The sequence below is a fragment of the Biomphalaria glabrata genome, chromosome 14, assembly GCF_947242115.1.
Source record: "Biomphalaria glabrata chromosome 14, xgBioGlab47.1, whole genome shotgun sequence".
Taxonomy (NCBI): domain Eukaryota; kingdom Metazoa; phylum Mollusca; class Gastropoda; family Planorbidae; genus Biomphalaria; species Biomphalaria glabrata.
In genome coordinates this window covers 6,110,586-6,135,775 of record NC_074724.1, presented here as the reverse complement: position 1 = coordinate 6,135,775, position 25,190 = coordinate 6,110,586, and the positions used below count along the sequence as shown (strand labels likewise).

The window sequence follows — 25,190 nt, the reverse complement described above, 5'->3', positions numbered from 1 at the left end:
AATTCCATTTACTTTTAATACTAGAAAGTGTAAAGTATCAGAGTTTGAAATCATCAGTAAAGAAGGGAAAAATAATAACTTATACATTATGATGCAGGGCTGGTCTTAGGCCACTGCAACCTATGCGGCAGCAGTGGGTCCCGCACTTCCGTAAGCCCCGCCGGTAATCTAGGTGTAAATTATTAAATTAAACCATTTTAGACTTATATTTATATGGTTCCTGGAATTCTACTGAAATTGCAAAATATACTCACGATTAAAAAAAACCCAGCAATGTCAGCTTTCATTCAATTAAAATGTAATAATAACTCGATTTTTAACCAAAACAATAAGTATAAATACTTAATTTACTTTAATAGTCACTAGTTAGTTGATAGTAAATCTAGAAAGCAGATCTAAATGTTTATCGGCGTTTAATTAGACAGTGATTTCGTACTTTGTAAGGTATGAATAAAATGCAAAGACAAATTTATTTTCTAATACACTTTTCACTTATTATCCTTATCCATATCCAGACTGGGCCCATCGTAATCCGTTTCGCATAGGGCCCCGCAATCTGTAGGAATGGCGCTGATAAGATGTAACAATATTGTTCTAAATGTAAGTTACTTAAAAAGTAATAATCTAGAGAGTCGTTCCTTTTTTTTTTCCAATAACTTACTTTTACTTCGTATAATTAAGCTCTTTAGATTTTAAAAAACATTTACATATTTTTCAGTTAATTATTTGAGACATGCAGAGTGTTTAAATAGTGTTCTATATTTTGTAACAAAATGCTTACTTAAGAGTAACAATCTCAATATTGTATTAACCACGAGAATGTTCCTCTTTTCTGGCAGCATCATGATACTTCAGTATATAGAAAAGGATGCTTGTTCTAAAGTGTCATGAAGGAATCAATAACAATTCAGCCTCTCTGACCTATGGAATAAAGGTTACTATATCTTTTTCACATGTAAATTTTGAGTGAGTCAGGAATGAATGTACATTTTTTTTATAGTTGCAATGTTGTTGTTTTTTTTTTATGTAATGAACAAAATGAAAGACACATTTCCTCACGGACAATAAATATTATTATTATTATTATTATCATTATATTATTATTATTATATTGCTGCGTAACATGTAAAGAAAAAGCTATATGAGGGATTATTCTGACAGGAAATTCAACTGTCGCATGCTTACCAGGCGCGTGTAGCATGGTTAAAATTGGTGCATGCTTGCATTTATAAACCAGTTTCGCTTACATAAAAAAATGTTTAAAGATATTTATAGCACTTGTTCATTTTCTACTCAGACTTTTATGGTTGAAGGATGTAAGATATAGTTGACAGTAAACGATGTTGATTACTCTGGTTATGTGTTATCAGCGAGCTCATTCAACTTATATCATCCTCCAACAGAATGGAAATAAATCTAGTAAATAATGAAGAACTCCAGCTATTTACTTGAACAAGAGTTTATTACAAAATAAGGACACAGTCCACGTCGTCTCCATACTACAAGCCGGTCTACTTCGTCGTATTTCGTCAGTTGATCGCTTGTCATCTATTTCCGTTCTCACTTTTAAAATGTCCTGTCACTAAGGAAATTCCCAATTAAACCCAACTTCTACGCGTTTTGCGAGTGTGTCATTACAGATTACACGATCAAAATATTGTTGTAGCCCCGCTCCCGCGCTACACTAATGGTGCGCATCTGAGCACTACTGAACACGACTAGTGAAAGACATATAGAGACAGGAAGAAGGACTGTGTGTGAGACCTGAAGCGACACTGGGAAGTGTGTCGGTGGTCTGTTCTGTGTTCTGGTATGAAGTAGGACTCTTAGAACTTAAGACATATTACTCCCTGTGACTTTATAGCAGACGTCCAAGTCTAACTAGTAACTATTACTATTTGTTGATGCTTATACTAGTTATAATAAATAAATACATCGTTTACTGTTGTCGACTTATCTTTCGTTGAGTGCCTGCCTTAGAGAGTTACAACAACTGGTGTCGAAGTGGGATTTAGGCAGCTCAACAAAAGGATAAGAATGACAACGCTTAGGAAGCTAGATGAACTTAGCTGTAAACAGTTAAAAGAGGAGCTCCGAGACAGGGAGCTGAGGATCTTCTGTGACAAAGAAAAAATGAGAGCCAGTCTTTGGCATGCTCTTGTTGCTGAAGGGGAGGATCCGGAAACATATGTGTTTGAGATAGAACCAGATATTGGTGAGGTGCTGAACACCATGCAAAACTGGTTATGTGAACTTTGTACTTTCCAGGATTCGATGAATCATTCTATGGACAAACTGATACGTAAAGTGCAAGGCCAGATCAATCCAGTAAGAGAGAGGAGTCCATCATTCAACAACAATGAACCGTTACTCATTCAAGACTGTGGCTGTACTGATAGTTACAAAGAATGCGTCAATGTTAACAAGAAAAACGCAGATGAACAGAAAGAGACAGTTGAAGCAATAGAAGAAGTCTGCCACGCGACTGAAACTTTTGCTGTACCAGCTTTGAGTGCCACAACGACCCGGTCAGAGCAGGACAACTTTGAGCCTGCGTTAGAGCCTGTCACTTTGGACCTTAAGGACCCCTGTCGATCTACCTACGAGGGGAACTTGAATTTTGATTGTTGCATTCAGGAGGTAAGCAACAACTGTACAAGCGGTGCTTCACAAAGGGAGTGCAAATGTCAAGAAACCCGTCAACAGGGTCTGAAACCAGTGGACTTCGATACTTCTGTTTTCACCAGCGAGAGAGGCCTTGAAGGTGGTCAGAAGAACCCTGCAGCTGATGAACTTGTGCACATAGGACGTTGCCCACGTGCCCCTCAGACATGTCTTTCGGACACGCTTGAAGATTATGCCGTGTTTGACAACCTGGCCTCCTGGGAGCCTACGGTGCATCAAGAAAGCGTGCTGGAGCAATGTGTAAGACCAATGGTCTTGATGACCACCGCCATGACATCCACTGCCTCTCTTCCTGCCATGAAGCTGCCGTCGGTGCTGACTGAGATAAAGGCCAGAGAACGAAAACGACGCCCCCTTAACCAAAGGCAGATCAACTGGAGAAGGAGAAAGTGGCACCAGCAGAGAGCAGTGTGGATGACTTTGTGGGGAACACGCTCCCTGCCGTCTGTAGCTCCCACAGACCGACCTCCACCTGCACTGATCAACGTCCACCACCGGCAATGTTATGACTTTTCCATGCGCACCACCATCCAGGCTAGTGCAGAAATGCGCACTTCTAGTAACCAAACTAGAACAGGATGTTGACATGAGGAGACAAACGATTTCCGCCCAAGAGAGAGCCAATTTGGAGAGATTGTGCCTAAGATAGATGTTGTTTGTGTACCTGTGATGTCTTGTCAATAAATATCGATCTACCTCGTGTAGTTGCCTCACTTAAGTTATTACAATTGGTCTCAGAAGTGGGATTATAGGCAACTCAACGAGAGGAGGTAGGCTTTGATTACAATCATTACATATTTGAAGCTATTACATCAGCTCTCAATTAAAGAGATAAGACAAGAGCTTCTGGACCGTAGTTTAAAATCCCTCGGTAGCAGGAAAACGCTCAAGGCTCGTCTGAGGCAAGCTCTGATCAATGAAGAAGAAGATCCGGAGACCTACACATTTGAAATTGAACTTGGGATTGTTGAGATCATTGGTAAGAACCAGGACTTTTTGGATGCATTTGATGAACAAATGAACATGAGCAGGAACATAAAGTTGAACAAAGTTGATGACAGTGTATTGCAAGTAGAAGGCCAAATAGACCAAAGTGATAAAATTGTATCGCAAGCAAAAGGAGGAATAAACTCGTTAGGGAAGGAGCAGTTGCCTGGTCAGGACTGTGGCTGCACAAACAGTGGTGATGGAGGCGCTGGGGATTGGAGCGCTGTCTGTCACTGTGTTGTGGGCAAGTCTGGCGGGGATGACTTTCAGGGCGAGAAACGTGACAACGATAGCTGCGACAATCTCAATGGGATATACAGAATTGAAAGAAAAGAAACAAATTAAGAAACTAGAGAAGTCTGTTATGAGCCTGAAACTTTTGTTCCAGGTATACCTGTAACGAGCCGGACAGATCAAGACAACGTTGGGTCTGCGTCCAAGCTGGCTGCTGTGGACCTTAAAGACCTATTTTTATCTGTCAGTACCTTTGATAAGAACTCAAACCATGAAAGCCTGAAGACCGTTTCTGATTCCTTGCCTTGGATGTCGTCGGGTGAAATTGCGAATACGGGCCCCAACAATGTCCGAGGCAGAAACAACGAATTTGACTTTGGCAGTGGGATAAGAGAGAACTCCATACTTGGCAACTGCATCCAGGCAATTGCATTGAACTGTATATGCGGCGTCCTGCGGGGACAGTGCCCATGCCAAGAAACCCAGCTACAAGACCTGAACTTGAGAGAAATGTGTACTTCTGCCAACATCAGTGAAAGTGACTTGAACGGTGGTGAATTAATCCTAGCGAAACCTGATGTAGTGGTGGATGAACATTATAAGAATGCTTCATTGGCATATCTTACAGATGAAGCTGAGAAAGACTATAGGCTTGAAACCATGGCTAGCTGTGGGCCTACAACTGTGTCACGACACGTCCATGGAAAAGGTCCGCTGACTCAGCATCTTAGAACAACAAACCTGGGATCTACGGTGATCACCACAACATCCATTTGTGTTACGTGGCTGGCAACCATGACCTCCACTAACTCTCCATGTGTTAGCTGGCTGGCATCAGCGACTATCGTCATGAGGTCGAAGCAGCGACCACGATATCACCTCAAGCGTAGACTGGCCAACTGGAAGAAGAGGAAGCGACGACCATGGTAAACTGTGCAGATGGCTTTGTGGGCAACAGACACCCTAACGTCTGTGGTTCCCACCGATCGACCTCCACCTGAACTGTCAAAGCTCCACTGCAGTGTTTCTTTTCGGGACGAAAAGTGCTATGACGGGGGCAATGTTATCACTTTCCATGCGCACCTTCTTCCAGGCTAGTGCAGAGATGCGCACTTCTAGTAACCAAACTAGAACAGGATGTTGACATGAGGAGACAAACGATTTCCGCTCAAGAGAGAGCCAATATGGAGAGATTGTGCCTAAGATAGATGTTGTTTGTGTACCTGTGATGTTTTGTCAATAAATATCGATCTACCTCGTTGAGTTGCCTCACTTAAGTTATTACAATATATTAATACTTAGCAATTACACACTCTTCAAGGAGACCCAACTCATATCTATAGTTAATGAAACACTTTATTAAACAATCAAACATATTTACAAGTAATATCATTAGATCAATTCAAATAAAAAAAATAGATTAAGTACATCGTCCAACACTTACTCTCTATCACCGGCAGGAAATATTTTCCTACTATAAGAACTATCGAATAAATCTCTCAAACTCTTGTCACCAACACTGACCTACTCTCTCAGTCTCCCGTCAACAACTCCCTTAAAATTCAAACACCACTTAAAACTCTTACACACATTAGTGACATTCATGCGGACCTGTTGATCAAGACCTCATCATGCCGAATTCTAGAAAGAATAAAAGTCTCACTTTAGCCTACCACGAGTCCATGACTATTGCTAAACTTAGTTTGTTTCAGTAACGTTTTTGACTATTCATCTCTAGAGCTTTTCATTAGTAAATTACAAAAGTAGTTGCGCTATTCTTACAATTCTTTCACTTTTGTAACTGTTAAATATTAAGGTTAATAAATACTAGAAAACGCTAGGCGTCGGAGATACGCTTACAGATCGTCCCCGACCCTTAGTTAGTTAACCGGTGCAAAGATTTATTATTTTTCTAGATCGAGGCGTCATTAGTAAAAGCTTTAAAAATATTGTAATATAGATTGAGTCATTTTAACTGTATACCAGACATATATTACCCACGGCCCGCGGGTCTAAATTTGCGTATTATTATATTATTATAGCTTTTATATAGCTCTACTTTCATGCTTATAGCATGCTCAGAGCGCTTTGGTCCAACCTCATTTGTGGACCCGTGGGGGGTGGGGGGGGAGTTGGTTTTCCGTGCTGCCTTTAGGCGCTCAGTAAACGCAACCCGAGTCGGGTGTCGAACCTCGAGCCCCCTTCTAGGTAGCCAATTCAAGCCAAGTTCAAGCGCACTTAGCCTCTCGACCACGCTTCCCACTGTCGATATAGTCACTAAGAGTGTTTTGGAAACAATTAGACGATATAATAATGTTATAAGAAAGCTATTGCGTGAATTTAAAAAATAGTATGAATGGAGCTATCAAAATAGCAAATCGATATAAATCCATTTTTTATAAAAACATTTGCTTGTGGGTCTACATATATATTTAAATCTAAAGTCTAGATACTATTATAATAGATGTAGACATAATATTTTAAGAGTGAATTCAATGGCTTAAGAAGCTTATTAATTATTGCATGTTAGTTTATTTAATATCCCCCACATAGAGCCCCATGTAGCCTGTCCAATCATAGTGTGTCTACATTTCACATAGCGGTGTGCACGACACATGAATGGGCTTATTAAAATGCATGTCAACATGAAAGCTATTGCGAACGAATGTACGAATGTATGAAAAATGCTTTAGTAACACACAATTTGAGGGTTAATTTGATTAAAATATGAAATGAATGGACTTTATTTTGTATGTTAATGTTCCTCTTTGAATTAGATTTAGAATTAGAGATAGATCTAGAGTCCTGGACTGTATAGAGTCTAGACTTAGATGTCGGCTTCGATAGATGAATGGGATTATAAAGTACGTCAAGACTTCTAAATTCGCAGATATAAGGAACGAATTTATGTAAAAATGCTTTTGAAAGACAAATTTGAAGCTTTTTTTTTTGAGGGTCTAAAGTTTGTTTTAGGGCTACTATACATTCGTTACGGTTCCAGTTAGCAACCAAAGAACATTTCTTCAACGTTTTATCAAGATTAGTGAAATAGTTTTAATTTCTTTGCGAGACATACATACATGTATGGGTACTTTTGACACCAATGTAATAAATTAATGGTGACAACTCAACAAGGCACATATGTTTATTTACATGGACATCATAAATACATTATAACAACAACTGCCTAGAGCACAACATCTTCATTTCGGCACTCGACTTGGGCAGAAATCGGTTTCCTTTCTAATGTAAAGATCATTCATAGTCTAGTCCAGGGGTGGGCAAATTACGGAGAGTTGTTTTATGCGGCCCGCCGACACCTACAGAAATCAGGTGTGCCCACAGTATATAGATATAAACTATTATGTATATAAATTATTGAAACTGTCTCATTATACAAAGTTTTAAGTAAACGAAGATTACGTTTATTGGCTACACATCAATACACTCAATTCAATACACAATGTCTGAGTGTTGGGTACGCTTGCAACAAGATGGCAAATGTAATAACTGATGGAGCTCGATCTCTGACTGAGAACCATAAACTTCAAACAAGAAAGTTTGCACAAAGCTGCATATAATTTAATTGTAACATGATTCAAAAGATAGGAAAGAGTAATGAAACTTACTAGAGCTAGGGGAGTTGACCACGGGTAGCTCTAATTTATGAATATTCAATTCAAATGTATCTGCTAGATTAGCATGGGCAAGACAAAGGAGATGAATATAAAATCTCAAGAATGAAGTTGTTATGTTACTTGAAGGACATTGACTGTGACTTTGTTACCAATATTTCTAATGAAGAGTGGAAGACTAAAATTTCAAGTGTTCTAAAGCATCTATTGCAATTGATTGTTTACATATGAAATGTAAATGCATGTTAAATTTTTTCAAACACGACTTTCCCATTTCTACAGGCAAGCAAAAAAAAAAGTTTTTTGTCATTTTCCTTTGCTGAAAGGTGAAACTATCTTCAGTGAAATGATTAAAAGTACAACACTTATTAAGAGAAGCCGATTCAGCTCCTGAGGACATAACTCAAAGCAAAGAGAAGTTCCAGTCAGCACTACCACGGGAGTTTTATGGGTGCCATAAGCTGTATTTCCACACTTTAAAAAACTTTGCTGCTGTTCGCACTTGGGTACACATACATCTGTTCTTTTTCTTCGTTCTCATTTTTCATGTTGAAGGGTTCAGATTATTCTATAACTGAGATATAGATCAGGCAATTCTCCGAATAGTCTTTGGAGAATCTTCTTCGGATCCTTTGATTTAATATGCACCATTGAAGGACATGGTCAGCATCCTCTGGTGATGCTCCACAAGGGCAGGCTTCGCTCGTCCCAATATTTAACTTCCGGAACATAAATTGACTCATTCAATGAACAAGCACTTTTTGTGGAAACTAAACAAGTATAATCACTGGTCAATGTTGACTGACTGTAATTTGACAGCAGTCACACACAGGGGTAACAGCTAGTAAGATAGTTTCACAGTTAAGAAACATTATGCAAGAGTGTAAGGAGTAAAATACTACACATAAAGTACAAATGTATTTTTGTGGGGATATTGTGATATAAAAAGACAACAGCAATTAAAAAAAATCGTAATACAGTGTATATTTGAATTAAAAGACATTCTACACAGCAAGCTTATCTTTCTAATATATATATATATATATATATATATATATATATATATATATATATATATATATATATATATATATATATATATATATATATATATATATATGTGCGGCCCGCCATTCCCAAACTTTTTTTAATGCGGCCCTCGATACAAAAATGTTAATTTTATAACTAACATCAAAGTACGTGTAATATATACGTGATTACTCTTAACATCTACTTCTGTTAAAATTATTTCTATTATTTCTCTTACTAACGCATCGAAACTCTAATAGTTAAGTGTTCATTTACTTCCCATGTTATTTTAAATCGTAACCGGAAAGAAACAATTACTTTTATAGATCTAGTTCACAAAAACAATTTTTCTAGGTCATACAATCTTTCAAATACTGGTATTTATTTTTACAACTCAACTGGGTGTGCTATCTAAAAAAATACTTTGCTATAAGGAAAATCAAAATTGTCAAAAAAAATAAAATAAAACAAACATAAAAAAAACGATTTATTGTATTACTGATGTTTTTTCCTAGAATTGTTTTACTCTTGTATTTAGGCTGTGTTTCAAATTTCATATGTAAGTCATAATCAAATAATACAAAATAAAATGAAACTTTCTATAATTATTTTCAAAATCAATGACGATTACTTATTTGTTATTAAACGCATGAATAAAATCAAAATATGAATCAAGTTTTGATATGTTAGTCTTCTGTTTGCATTTATATTATGATGTTTTTTTGTTGTTTTTTTATTGTTTTTTTTTTTAATTTTCTAAATCCATCGAAATTTAGTCAGAGTCGGCTAAATGATTTTAAATTGGTTAAAACTTATTTATTAAATGTTTAGAAAATAAAGTGAATAGTTATGATGAATATAGAAATAAGGCAACATTGTTTTTATAAAAAATGTCCTTCTATAATTTTGTATTCATATCAATGTACAAATAATAAAATCATAATTGTAATCTGTTTTACAGTTTGTCTTGAACTTCAGTGTGGTACATATGAAACACACAGTGATGGATTGATTTCAATGAGGTGGAGAAAATATAATGATCCTGGTACATTTTTGATTCTTTTCAAAGGAAAGGGTCTCACGGATAGCTTAAAAGTTTTGCAATTTTGCAGTAACAACACATTTAAGACATGGAGTAAAACTATAGTTGTAAAAAACGTCACTTTAACTTTCAAAGATGATATTGTATCAGCGCAAGTTGTAATTCAGAACGTGTCCAAAGTTCACGAAGGAAAATGGACATTAAAAAAGATACCACAGCCTAAAATGGAATTAGATACCGGTACAAACAAAACAAGTGAATCGAGCTGTTTTGTTAAAACATTTGGTCAGTATATTTTATTTGTTTTTAGTCTTTACCACTAGATTATCAAACAGTAGAATAGTTTTGCTTATAGTAACCGTTAAGTGTACTTATAAATTAAAATGGCATACATCTTCTAAGTATTTTAAGTTTAATTTTTAATTTTTTTTTTACATAGTAAAACTGTTTTCGGGACATTCCCATTGCAATTATAACTGATTATTTTTATTTTTGAGACACGATCTTTTAATTGACTTTTAGTTTTCTATGATTAATTTGTGATTGTTAATTTTTAAGTTGATATCTATTCTAAGTTTTTGAATATAAATTTCAGATAAAGCAAATAATGTCCGATGTTTTCCTTTCTTCAACTTGAAAACTGATATTTTGTACATTAACTGTAAAGCAGAATCAATATTTCGTAAAGCAGTATGTAGTCTTATTGACACTCATGCGAAGGTAACTATTTATAAAACAAGTGCAGAAACTGTGTCACGCTTATTTCTTTACAAAACGTTTAAAAATATATAAATATACAGGGCTGGTCTTAGGCCACTGCAACCTATGCGGCCGCAGTGGGCCCCTCACTTTCATTATTAATTATTAAATTAAACCATTTTAACTTATTATTAAAGAGTTCCTAGAATTCTCCTGAACTTGCAAAATGTAAGAATAAGTCTAGAAAATCTCCTGAAATTATTAAAATCTTCTGAAAATTGATGCAAATCTGCTTAAAAACAGACAAATTTGAATTTTGGGGTGTCCTTCAATATTGAAAACGCCAATCCTACTCGTGATTAAAAAAACAAAAACAAATACAAACATACAAACATTTGGCATACAAACAAATCAAAAATCTAAATCTATCTCGACCTCTTTAAAAAAAATCAAAAGCGATATTTTGCTAGTTAATAATAAATCTAAAAGGAAGATCTTAATGTTTATCGGCTTTTTTTTTTTTACAAAACTACCATCTACTGTAAAGTTAATTTGACATTGACTTTGTAATTAGTAAAGTATGAATAAATGCAAAGATGAATTTATTTTCAAATAAAAAATCTTAATTTTCACTTATCCTTATCCCTACCCAAACTGGGCCCCGCGCAAACCGTTTCGCATAGGTGTAAATGATAGGTTTAATGGTGTAACGTTTCAGAATGCGAATGTCGTGTAATGCTGGGTTCTTGCTTCCTGAAGTACTCTTGACACGTGACAAGACAAATACTATAAACTGACTTAAGTCCGTTTCAGCAGACAAATATAAAGTTTATTTTACTACAATAATAATAATACTGCACTCTTTGTTAGTGCTACAAGTCAAGAAATAATAAACAATCCTATTCGCATAACAGCGGTATCAAATGTATCCAATATATGTTAGAGTCTCTAGATTACAAATCACGTCCGGATCCCAGCGGGTAACAATAAGAACAATTACTACTAGGTACACTGGAACTCCAACTATAGATATCCATGATTGAAATACGAATAATACTTTAATATTCAATAAGCACATAATGAAATCAACTCTCAAATATTATTAAGCAACAATCACCAGTCCATCAACTTTCATGCTATATACATATATATACACCAGTCCAGGAAGCAAGGTCCAACCTTCCTAGACCGGGAGCAAGACCTTACTGACTTGACTTGACTGAACTCAAAGTCAACTTTATTCATTCTACTTCCTGTTTTCTACATCAGGAATTCCACGTGTCTTTTAAACTCTTAACATAACGTGAACTTTAGATCATGCAATGTCAACTAAGACTGTGACAATAGGGCCCCGCAATCTGTAGGACCGGCCCTGTATACATATATATATATACCTGTCTCTTATTATTTATGTCTCTTTTCCAGTGTCCCTTTAGGCACATCACCTTCTCCTTTTTAGTACATATTAAAAAAGAGAGATGGGGGGGGGGCCAAATAGCAAGAAGGGCCAGCTTTAGAAGTATGCAAACTAGGCAGCAACCTACGGCCTCTAATTGGTGGGGGCTTCATAAATATATATTGTTGGGGTACTCTAGGTTTAAAAAAAAAGGGTAATTTTGTTTTTTTTATTTGATTAGAGACCAAAAAATTCACGTCACCTAGGGCCTCCAATTATGTAAGGCCATCTTTGTAAGAAAGGCTAAGTTAGTTCAGTCTCCCGTAAACTTTTAATTTTCATATTGGTCTGTACACATTCCTTTTTATTTTTATAGATCGGGTTGGGAAAGGGATATGATATATTAAGCCTTCAAAATATGCCTATGAATTAGTACTCTCAATAGCAATCTTCATTCAAGTTTGGCAAGATATTTTTATCAAAGACGTTATGTTTTGTGCCCTTTTTAGCACCAAATATTCAATTTTTCAATGATACACTTTTTTTCTTCTTTTTGTTGCTTTTCTTAAATTTAGTTTTTTCTTTAGTTTTTAATTTTAATTTTAGTATATATATATATATATATATATATATATATATATATATATATATATATATATATATATATATATATATATATATATATATATATATATTTATTTAAATTTTCTCAAACATATTTTTTTAATATAGTTTGTTTTATTTGGCAACATTTAATTTCCTTACAAGTGTGACAAGTCAAAAACTCGCTGTCAGAGTCACTCAAATTTATCACAGCATTAATTATTATTTTTCATTATTTATTTATTTTATTTTAATTATTTCCCCATCCTACCTCCAATTTCTTCACCCGCCCCAACTTTTCCTCTCTACCAGGCTAGACTTAGTCTACCACCTTGGAGAAAACTAGGCCAGTCCTTTCATTTATCTGCCCTTGATCGGGGAAAGATAATCTCTTTGATCTTATCGGCAGGATGTCTGACAGCCGCAGTGGACACCACCTTGTGTGGAATGCAAGTCACTCTCCCCCCCCCTTCTCCCACGTCTCTCTTTGATCTAGGAGATTACTCGAGTCAAAGCGCCTCTCGACGTACCCAGGTGCCACTCCCATCTCAAGTCTAATTCACCCACGTGTAAGATAATGCTAAGCCTAGGACATTTCCTGTGTCCGCCCACACTTTTCAGGCATATATAAAGTAGACCCAAATGAAATCAGACCCTCTTTCATTTCTCATTCTATCTGAGCAATCGAGTCTGGACTATATCATTTATTCTCCCTCCTAGAGGAATACCTGGTGGTAAGCCGAACTTAATCACAAGTTCCATCTTAATTACTCTGTGTATATTTCCATTGGATTTTATCATGTGTATTTTGCTTAGTTCATTTATATTTAATTAGTGCATTGTGTATTTCTCACTGTCGTAAGTAGAAAACATGAACATGGCTAATGTATATTTTATGTATTGCATTAATCTATTAATGCTACGTTGCTCAATTGATCATTGATGCCACCATGTATATATTTGTACTTCTTATTTTATTTCCTTTATCTCGGTTGACAGCCTTGATAATTTTACTATCGCACTAATACTGCGCTTAGAAAGGATATATGAGTTATCTCCCCTGTAATGAATTATCTCCCCTTTACTCATTTTACTCTAATGAGAGTTGCGCCGCTTGAACGGACACCCTCTCCATTCAAGCGCGCTCCATTGTTCTCGACCCACGGTCATATGTAAACAAATCGTCTGGGTCGCTGACCACCGCCCATCCCCCCCTTCTCTTTCTCTATCCACCTGTGTTGTTTATTTCAGATTATTATTTCCCCTTCTATGTACATTTTTATATTAGTATTTCCCCTTTTATGTACATTTTTATATTGCTACTATCAGCCATCTATTTTCCAAATCCCATTTGTCATCATCTCCTCATTGTGCTCTAAAGCAATTTCACCAATCTGACGAATGCACCTCAGTCGAGGGCATCGATAAGATGTATGAGAGACATGTCCTAACTTGTCTTTATTTATCCGCAGCCTCCCTCAGGTGTCTGCCTTTTTTCTATTGGATTATTCACCTATTTGCTATCAAGAGTTACCTGCCTATTTAGGTGCTTAGTGCTATTCAGCACTGTATTTGCTATCGAGAATCACCTACTGCCTATTTATTCATTGGATCAACGATCTATTTACCTGCATTTGTGCTTAGTGCTATTCAGCACTGCCTTTTCCTACTGAGATCTACTCAACTCTATTACTTGGCGCTATCGACATTGCCCGCCTATTCGACAGCCCACCTGCCGAGTTATTAGGTACGACGTCCCTATAGATTCAGATCTGTGCGAGACGTCATAGCTACGCCAACCCTCTGCAACTCACTGGACATATCCTGTTCACTACGCTGCCCAGGCAGATCCGCTCTGCCCGCAGTACACGTGTGCCCACGGTAGCCGGCCACCCGCCCTACTGTGCCCACTACTGATATTAGATTTGGGATTGAAACTCCACAAGAACTATATCACCGGCGTCCCTCTATCCGCTAGAGCGCCACCTCCAGCTGCAGAACCTCAAACCAGGATCACAGCCAGCCACGACATCAACAGGACAACCAGCTAAGTCAGAGGACAATATGACATACTCTCTTATTAAATGCAAGAGTGATGATTAAAGCTAGTATTATTTAGAGATAGAAACAAACCCTCCCCCTTTTTATTCTTATATGTATATTTATGTAAATAAATATTCTTTATTTTTAACTTTTGTATCTATCTTTCAATGCCTTGTCTCGTTGCGTGTCTGCTCCCGATTCATATGCTGATAAGTGAGGGTGTGATAGCTTTAAAAATAATCATCCCCTAGACATAAAACGTGCCAAACATACGTCAAATTTCCCCACCTGTCACAATAAGGTCTATCCTTATATATTATATAATATATATTTTTTTTTCTTTCTTTATATTTTATCTAAAGATACTCTCTTACCAATTTCATCTTGTTTTCAAAATGTTCAGATATGTCCTTAGAAAGTTAAATGTTTGTCCGATTTGCACCTTCCTTTAAATGTATGCAAAAAAAAATAGATGAGACCGCATTGATCGCACAATAATTACTCTAAACGTATGCTTAGAATATTCGTCTTTGGACACTTTTCACAGGAACCACGATAATGTTGTCCTTTCAACATATTTCGATCTTGACAGTGACATAGAAGGAATTATTAGCTTTTGAAAACAATAGAAATAATAATATACTAAAATCTGAAATTAAATTATCTTGCTTTATTTAAACAGAACTCCCCAGAAATTTTTTATCAACATGCAGCACGGCTACAAAAACATGGAGACAATGCAGAGTACTACAACTCGTCGTGTCAACTTTCTCTACACTTACCAAACAGAAGTGAAGAATATTTGATTATAGTGACGGTCTTCCCAAATGTTACAGGGTACAGTACAGATATTCAGTTCGGCACAAAACAATCTGTCAAAACAGGTAGATTATAAATTACACTTTATGAGTTAAGTACGTAATGATTATATAATTGCGTTTAAACATCGGGTATATATTTTAAAAAAAAAACCTATTTAAAATGTAAATGCCATGTGAACCTGATTGGCATAAACTGTTTGGTTACCTATCTAGGGGTCTGGAGTTCGCAACCCGACTTGTGCATAGTTGTGTTTACTAAGCAACTAGCTACTAGAGGCAGCACGGAAACCTTCTTCCAGATATTCCTTAAAAATCCAGAGAGATAGCAACATAGTGCACTGAGCATGCTATAAGAATAAATGATGCGCTAATGTAACGCAGTTGGGGAGGCGCGTTGGCTGAGTGGTAAAGCGCTTGACTTCCGGGGAACGGGGTTCGAATCCTGGTGAAGACTGGGATTTTTAATTTTGGGATATTCGGGCGCCTGTGAGTCCACCCAGCTCTAATGGGTACCTGACATTAGTTAGGGAAAAGTAAAAGCGGTTGGTCGTTGTGCTGGCCACATGACACTCTTGTTAACCGTAGGCCACAGAAACAGATGATCTTTTATCTGCCCATCAGTAAAGGGGAACTTTACTTTAATCTAACGCAGCTAAACAAATCATTTTTATTAATCAAATTAATATACTTTCATAACAGACACTTGTATAGCATGATGCAAGTTGCTAAAAATGATTACAACTAATGTTCAATTCTATTAACTGTTTCTAGACTTTGAAAACTGTATATTACTGCAAGATTTATGTACACGGAGAATACAATACAAATCTTCTTTAGGAATTATCGATCATCTGCTCAATGCCGAGTTCAATCAATGTATTGTAAACTCGAGTAATAGCAACGACAGCGCAGACTTTAGTACAGAATGCAATTACTTAAGGATAGACAAGAACACTTCTGGTACATATCAGTGCGTTCTTATAAACAACACTTTATTCCTGTACGATAGAGAAACAATTATTTGTGACACTATCTGCAACACTTCCAATATAAATAGTGACTCTTTGTCCTCGAGCAACCATAAAACGATCACAGGTATATTCTTACTATTTTTCTTTCACTTCGTAAACATGTATAATTTAATTATAGCAGTTGTTTAAATATTCCAAGAAATTCTTCATCAACTCTGAAACGTCGCTAGGATTACTGCTAGGTTAGTAATTTCACCAAACAACCTCCCCCCCCCTTCACATATTTTAATAAATTTTCTATTAATTTTAAAAACATGTATTTTCAAATCTTCCTTGTGTCAATTATTTTACTTGAAAAAGTCAATATGAAAAGAAGCTAATTCCACTGTAAATGAATAGCCAAAGAAAAGTACTACATAATTCGAATCATGGTAATCTGCAAATCTCTCACTAAAATTATTCTTTAAAACCCAGAAGTTGGGTAATTCTTTCTTTATAAGATTATCTTATTCAGCGTTAAGCATTCTTCTCTTGAGTGATACACGTTGGAAAAAAGGACTATTAGGCCAATGAATTTACTAATGAAGAGTTTTAATTATTTCAGCAATCATAAAGGGAAAATAGTTCATCCTTTCAAGTTTGATTACGAGTTAATTATCTTATCTTTTAATATAATACAGACGTTACTTCAAAAAGAAGATGATTACGTCCTACGCGTCATGCATGCATACATATTCGAATTTATTCAAATGTGATGTAATGCTACGTTACAGTACAAAATTACCAAATCCCACAAACTTAAGGATTATGGGATAAGGGCACATTTCGTCTTTGTCATTGAAATAAATATATGCCGCTTTTCTTTTTAACATGTTAATTTACTAAATTAGGTGCTAATGTTACAGCGAATTGGAAAACCCAGTGACATGGGTCAATATCGGATTCGGGGATCTCTAATATATAGAAAGTTATCTGAGTTAATTGAACGTACCGAAAAAAACAACAACATTAAAACGCGTTTTAATTCTGCCTAAATAAATCAATTTAAACGTTAACTAAATGTTTTGTAAGCCAGTAAGGTCACAAACTAATTTAATTTTTTTAACGTCTGTATTTATTTCTCTTCACAAAACATTTGTCCAACAAGAAAATAACTATACAGTTGTCTCATTAGCTGCAACACTTTCAGCTCTATCAATCACTTGTGTTGTTCTCTGTATCATTCTGAAAGGTAGGTCTTTCAATTTATTTCTTTGAAGTTATTGATGTAACACTAATTTAAAGTAGTGTATATGTCTGTACAAGTATTCATTAGTGTAAATATTCTCAAAAAATACATTGAAGATAGATAAGAGAAAGAAAAAAAAACATACAGAGAGTGAAAGAAAAATTAGAATAATAGACTGGAAGAAGAAAAGTAAAAAAAAAGAGACTGGAAGAAAAAAAGTATTAAAAAAAAGAGACTGGAAGAAAAAAAAAAGTAAAAAAAAAAGAGACTGGAAGAAAAAAAAAAGTAAAAAAAAGAGACTGGAAGAAAAAAAAAAGTAAAAAAAAGATGCTGGAAGAAAAAAAGTAATAAAAAAAAGAGACTGAAAAAAAAGTATAAAAAAAGTGGCTGGAAGTAAAAAGTAAGAAAAAAAAAGAGACTGAAAGAAAAAAAAGTATTTAAAAAATAGACTGGAAGAAAAAGTATGAAAAAAAAATTAGGCTTGAAAAAATTAAGAATAAAAAAAGAGGCTGGAAGAAAAAAGAAACAAAAAAAGAGACTAGAAGAAAAAAAAATAAAAAAGAGATTGGAAGAAAAAAATAAAAAATAAAAAAGGCTGGAAGAAAAAAAGTAAAAAAAAAAGAGACTGGAAGAAAAAAAGTAAAAAAAAAAAGTGTCTGGAAGAAAAAAAAGTAAAAAAAAAAAGAGACTGGAAGAAAAAAAGAAAAAAGGGGCTGGAAGAAAAAAAGTAGAAAAAAAAAAGATACTGGAAGAAAAATGCAGAAAAAGACAGACTGAAATTTCACAATGAAAAACAGTAGGAAATTAATTGTATCTAATTGTTTTTATTCATATATTTTATGACGTTCTTTGATATTTTGCTAGGTCAGATACGTGTATTTATAACATATCTCCAGCTTAAAGAATTCAGGTATATAAAAATATATTTTAAAATTAAATATAGGTATTTAGGCATGCATAAAAAAGTATAATAATTTATTATGTGAAATCTTTAGCTCAAATAAAACTATCACTTACTTAAACATAAAATAATGTAACAATAATAGCTTATTGTCTAAAATGTCATGAAATGTTCTTAAGTCTATATATTTAGTACTTTTCTACTTTGAGTTCTTGCCTTCCGTTCATTTTCATATTTGTAAGGCTCCTGTTTTACTTAGGACTAACTTTAAAAAAAAATACCAAGCAACTTTGTATTTTTTTTTTCTTTTAGGCAGAGTAAATTCAACGCAGGTAAGCAGTGCATTTACATTTATTTGTCGCAGCACAAAGCATTCTTGGAAATAGAAACAAATGTATTTTAGTTATATTATTATATTTGTGTATTTTTTATATATCAAAACACATTTCCGACTTAAGCAATGCATTTTAAAGGCTAATACTTCTCTTGCGTGGAAGTAATCAAACGGGACCTAAAAAGATTGAGCATTGATACTAAAAATTAGGAAGACATAGCCCTAGTTGGAGGGAGATGGTAACCAAGAAAGCTAAGGACAGCGAGAAAACATGGGCCTCAGCTCTGGAAGAAAAGCGTGCCATCGAAAAGTTGACGGCTCTTCTACCAGAAGACTCTTGAAACTCTAGTCCAGCAAAACTAAAAGGAGCTCCTTCAAGCCTGCCCCAACAATAAAGCTCTGTTTGGAGGAGATCCAAGTAGGTCATTGTTTATCAAATAGATATGTCCAGTGTCTTGGAAACTTCAAACACACGGGAATGGACCTGTGGCCGAAGGCTGACAACACCTGACACGTCCACCATTACCTACCTTTTACGGTCGATTCTTTTCTTGACCTATATGTACTACTAAACAATTTAAGCACCTGGCTTGCATTAGTATTTATTATTAAAGGTACAGGATGAACATGTATTTAAATGATGAAACACAAGCTTTAGTACAGATATATGTTTATTATTAGGAAAAAACACTTAAACACCCTATCTTCAATATTACACTCCTAGCACCACTTTCTCTAACGGGACCTAAACGGAAACTGAAAACCCTTCCGTCATTCTATCTTCCCTGACCCCAGCTACCTTTTTCCTGACACTTGACAGTTCCCCTCACGCTCGCCTACCCTTTCAGTCTCTGTTGTATGTGCATATAGTTGTCTCCCAACAGTCCTCTCCCCTTGTTGGTAACATAAATAACTTCTGCTACCTGGAACGTTTATAACCGTTAACAATGGCAGTACCACTACTCTATAATAAGCTAACAAAGGGGGACACGCCAGTTCTGAACGGTCACTTCCCGAAAGGCGAGTGGGATGTTGATATAATTATAGGGACTCTTTTCGCAACCTCAACCAAACAGTAGCGGATCCAGAACTTTGGACTGGGGGGGGCGATTTTTTTCCAAACCCTAACCCTAACGCCCAGTAAACCCTAACCCTACGCATAAACGTGCGTACAGCACATACACACACACACACACACACACACACACACACACACACACACACACACATATATATATATATATATATATATATATATATATATATATATATATATATATATATATATATTTGAGAATAAAAAAAGCAGCATTTCTCAACCTTCGGCGAAAAACAAAACAACTGGGGCAGCGCTTTAAGGTTCTCTTGTGGAGTTCGGGGCGAAGCCCCGACGCCAAAAGCGTTTTCTTGCTTTTTTCACTACAAAAACGTATTCTCCTGACATCTACAGCTCATTATTCGTCAATGGAGTTCGGGGCGAAGCCCCGACGCCATTAGCGTTTTCTTGCATTCTTCATTGCAAAAACGCATTCTCCTGACAAGTACAGCTCATTATTCATCCATGGAGTTCGGGGTGAAGCCCCGACGCCAAGAGCGTTTTTTTGCATTCTTCATTGCAGAAACGCATTCTCCTGACAAGTACAGCTATTATTCATCAAAGGAGCTCGGGGCGAAGCCCCGACGCCATAAGCGTTTTCTTGCATTCTTCACTGCAGAAAAGCATTCTCCTGACCTAAAGCTCATTATTCATACTATTAAAAAAGGACCTTTCGAATAATGTTGTACTTGAAAAATATTCTAATATGAATTTATAGGCCCATAATACATTGCAAATAAAACCGATTTGTTCCTTGAAAAGATAGGATACCCCACATATTTAGATTTTTGCTTTGAGGATCGCCGCCGAAAAAAAAACTTATTCGATAAATAGTATTCAAGAAAACTGTAGTATGAATTGTGAGTTATAGTTCCAAGATTTTTAGCTAGAAAAATATCAGATTGAGTAAAGGTTGGGAAAAGTCGACTATAAAAACATTATTTGAGTTTAGAACTCATCTCAATCATGACTCTTATACTGAAAAAAATCATTTCAATTCTAACTTTTCCAATGCAAAGTCTTTCTTAAAAATAATTATGATATATTCATGTGAAATTACAAAAAACTCTGTCTGGAAATGGGAATGGCGGTAGAGTGAAAACGATTAATCCTCGCTCCTTTAATAATTTCTGCTAAAGATTGCATTTGGCATTAAAGAATAGGGGTGGGGCGACTCGATATAAGAATTTAATTAATAGTATATATAAATTATATTAATGACAGATTTTTTAAAATTTGTAATTTCTTAACTATAATACAAAAAGAAAAAGTATTGATTTGTCCGATGGGGGAAATGCGATTGGATGTATCGCCCCTCCCACCTGGTATAACCCTTTTTCATTTAAATTTACTAATGATACAATTTGAGATTAGAGTGTGGTACGACATACTATACAATGGGTCACATATCAATACGTAGTTTATATTATATAGATATTCAACTAATTTTATTCACAAACTTTGATTCTGCACAAAAATAGGACCGCCCCCCCCCAGCACTCAAAGGGCTAGAGTGGGGAGGGCAGTACATGCAATCGCCCCCCCCCCCCCTCACCCCACCGAATCGGCCAAAATACCAGAAAGGGAGCGACATAATATAAAATTTATATATTAATTCAAGTTCAACTAATTTTGTTCACAAACTATGATTTCTCCATAAAAACGGACCGCCCCCCCCACTCAAAGTGTTTAGGTGGGAAGGGCAGTAGAGGTATTCGTCCCCCTTCCCCCCCCTCCCCCAAATCGGCAAACAGGGAACGACATAATAAAAAGATCAATAAAAAAATATCAATAACAAGTTTTAATGATATAGATATTTAATTGATTTTGTTAGCAAGCTGTGATTTCTACAAATAAATTGGACCGCCCCCCCCACTCGAAAGTGTAAGGGGGGGCGGGATTGATACCATCGCCCCTCCCGACCCCACCAAATCAGCCAACATACTAGAGGGGGGGGCGAAATAATTTAAAAATAGGTTGAAATATAAATAATTAATATATATTTTTAACATAATTAATAAATTCGTATACAAATCGTGTGAATTTTATACTAAAGTTCGTCCGCCCCCCCCCCCGAAGGGGGGGGGGGTCGGCCGAGTGGGGGGGCGATCGCCCCTACCGCCCCCCCCCCCCCCTGGATCCGCCAGTGCAACCAAAGCAATGAATGTGTTCTCGCACCTTCTTAAAAGCAGCCCTACGAAAGACTTGTTTATCTAGGGCTTTCTAGGCCTACTCAATGTTTCCTTTAACAACCGTAACCACCTGGGCGCAATTTTCCTTCCGGGTAGCGTAGTCGGGTAAAAAAAAACTCAGCGTAAAGCTTGAAAACTATTAAAATATTTTTCTTTTCTTATGTTTAAACCGAAAGCTCAGAAATGTAATCCTAATGAAAACTAATTATTTCCATTTTATTCTCCAATCTTCTATATAGAAACTCCGAAATTTAAAGCTAAAGGTGAGCAGCCTGTAAATAAACTTCGTACTTCCTGTTACCATTTAATTAACCTTGACAAATTCACCCCGTGATACCCAGCTATTTTTATTTATATGTACAACTTGCATTTCGACTGCCTAATTTAATGCAGTACATTGATTTATTGCTTCCTATACAGTTACTTCATGTGAAAATGTCGACGTCTATAGCCTTAATCACGATAGAAACTATAAATTGGAAGGTAATTGCATGGAGCTTAAGATATAATATAATATAATATAATATAATATAATATAATATAATATAATATAATATAATATAATATAATATAATATAATATAATATAATATAATATAATATAATATAATATAATATAATATAATATAATATAATATAATATAATATAATATAATATAATAAATTTAATTTATCTTAATATACTACATTTAATTTAATTTAATAAAATAAATTTGTGAAAAACGTTTAGTTTAATATTGTAGGACATACGTTGATAACATAAATTTATCACTAAAGAATATAAACTATTAATACACTTTTAACTATTCGAAATAAGCAATGAGTATCAGTGTCTGCAGAATAGAAGGACTAAATAACAGAAAAGATTTACATCCCTACATTCAATTCTATTTGAAGACTAAAATAATGTAGTATGTTTCATATTGTTTATCATAAAATACACATTTGTTTCATAAAAGCTTCTCATAGACAATATCACATGCGTATTTATTAGTTGATTCAAAGTTATATACAATTATCGCTTTATCATACTTAATTTTATTTTTGGCTTCAATACCGAGGGATTTTTAGATTCGGAATTTTTAGGACGCTCCGAGTCCAGACATACGTTGTGGCGGTAAAAGCTGAAGTTTGTTGTGCTGGCCACATGATATCCTTCTAAAACTTCTGCTTAAAATGTCATTCTCTCCTCGCCCCCCCCCCCCCCCCAAGACGGCAAGGTATAAAGGTAATACCTTTAGTCAAAAGCGTTAACATTCCTTAGCATATTTTAAATCTAAAGACGACCTTTGAATTTATTGTTTTCCCCTAAATTATTTTGTTAAATCGGGTTTAATATTTACCGAGACCTGGACGTTTAAAATATTGTAGTAACGAAAATCAATACGTTTGCTCGCCCATAGCAGCCTGATTAGCTGAATATTAAACGATCTACAATAATTTTTTTAATTTTTTATTTTCAGATACATATTGTAGCATAGACGAAGTCAAAGTGCTTGAAAATTTCAATATACATTTGCAATCGTCGATACTTTAAACAAACCTTACTTCTGAAACTTGAGTGAAACTTATTAAAGACCTGTTCTGACAATATATCAAGTTTGAAATCGTTGACAAGTATTGAGTTTAGATTGTAGACGTTTTGAGTTATCAATTTCCTTTTATTTAAATTGTTGGCATGTCATGAGTTTAAAAATGTTGACATGTTTTATGGTTAGTATGTTAAACATTCTAGTTTAAGTTTGTCATTTTTTAAATTAAAAAAAAAATAAAGTTGTACATTCAAGTGCAGCAATATAGGCCTATTGAATAGTTTAAATCTGAGTACTAAAATATTGAACGATTCTATCTTGGTTGTACTTGTTAAAATCATATGATTTAATTGGACACATTAAAGGTATATGATATTTCATTACACCAAAAAAAGTTCTTGTTAGTTATTAATTTTGAAATAATGGAATAAGGCTAAAATGATTCAGGTGATGGATTCTGTTATATAATGTTTTGGATGTGTTTTTTCAATGTTTCTATTTCTAGAAAAAATGTAGACTTAAACGCCTGGAAAACCCGTTATGATCTGGCATTCTGGGATATTCAACTTTCAACATAAGTTACAATTAAATATCACTTTTATTACGACCAAAATCTTCACTTTAAAGAAATGAGTAATGATACTTGTATCTAGCCTATTTAAACAAAATTTATATAGATAAAATACACTTTTTAGGTCAAAACACAGCGTGTATTTTACGAGCTGCGTAACAGTGTCAATAGTTCAGGCGTATCTAGGTTATCAGGTCATTTAGACACAGAACTGTAAAGAAGAATGCAGTAACAGTAGACTAAATATTGGTTTATTGACTTAAAAGCGAGTATTTCTTGAACACAATGTACATATTAAATGATAATTGATGTATGATTTTATAGAGTTATTAAATTTAAAACAAAGTAAGTAAACAAAAAACATTATTATTGCTAATAATAAAGAAACCAACCTTTGATATTCTCCTTGCCAGCTGCCAGTTAAAACTTCCGAGCAGAGAATAAAAAGATTATTAATAGTGTGATGATAACTTTGTGCCAGGATAGTTGAAATATAAAACTGATTTTGTTTTGTTTACAATATCTTTGAATGGAAAATATCCTACATCTTATCTTATCTTATATAATACAGACGTTACTTCAAAAAATAAGATGATTACGTCCTACGCGTCATGCATTTAGTCATGCATTTCAACCAATGACTTAAATTCTGCCAAGTCACTAGCTCAGTTATGTTACATCTTTACTAAAGTTTTTTAACTCATCCTGTCTGTCCGTGAAACAAATTTAGTTCAGGTTATTTTTCATTCTTCCTATTCTCGGATCAAGTTGAAAATTTGCAGTTAATCCTTGTCACTAGCAACACGAGTCAATTAAAAAATAGACTAATTATTGTAGAAAATATTAGTAATATTGTTATTTTATTTTATATTGAGACAGTAGGCCTACTAGCTAATAGATAAAAAGAAAAGATAGATTTTATTTAAATGTTAATTCAATTTATCAAATATTTTTCAATGAATTTTTTTTTTATCAAGTTTTAATTATTGATAAATATAAAAGAAAGATCAAAACCGAAATATCAGTTTTTTTCCTCCTTTCTTATCTTATCTTATATAATACAGACGTTACTTCAAAAAAGAAGATGATTACGTCCTACGCGTCATGCATTTAGTCATGCATATTAACCAATGACTTAAATTCTGCCAAGTCACAGGTTTTCCTGGCTAGCTCAGGCAACCCATTCCATGCT

General features: G+C 34.9%; 2 protein-coding genes across 5 annotated transcripts in view; one reads left to right on the top strand and one right to left on the bottom strand.

The window, feature by feature from the left end:
• LOC106058939 (uncharacterized) overlaps positions 1 to 15,225 on the bottom strand; it is a 45,594-nt gene extending 30,369 nt beyond the window's left edge. For 3 of the 4 annotated variants that reach the window (XM_056010762.1, XM_056010758.1, XM_056010761.1), the window contains exons 1-2: positions 15,136 to 15,225; positions 782 to 921 (exon numbers count right to left, since the gene is read on the bottom strand). In XM_056010762.1, the coding sequence (XP_055866737.1) occupies positions 782 to 845 (64 nt within the window). In that variant the 5' untranslated portion in view covers positions 846 to 921; positions 15,136 to 15,225. Of the gene's footprint in view, positions 1 to 781; positions 922 to 5,350; positions 5,969 to 15,135 lie in introns of those variants that run through there. The other variant, XM_056010759.1, reaches the window with a different exon arrangement.
• LOC129922863 (uncharacterized) lies at positions 8,912 to 24,031 on the top strand. Its single transcript, XM_056010764.1, has 10 exons — positions 8,912 to 8,947; positions 9,532 to 9,897; positions 10,208 to 10,332; positions 15,036 to 15,237; positions 15,946 to 16,269; positions 17,293 to 17,376; positions 18,238 to 18,283; positions 18,587 to 18,606; positions 22,317 to 22,379; positions 23,359 to 24,031. The coding sequence occupies exons 2-10, from the start codon at positions 9,588 to 9,590 to the stop codon at positions 23,430 to 23,432; spliced, it is 1,248 nt and encodes a 415-aa protein (XP_055866739.1). The 5' UTR covers positions 8,912 to 8,947; positions 9,532 to 9,587; the 3' UTR covers positions 23,433 to 24,031.
• The last annotated feature ends 1,159 nt before the right edge of the window (positions 24,032 to 25,190 follow it).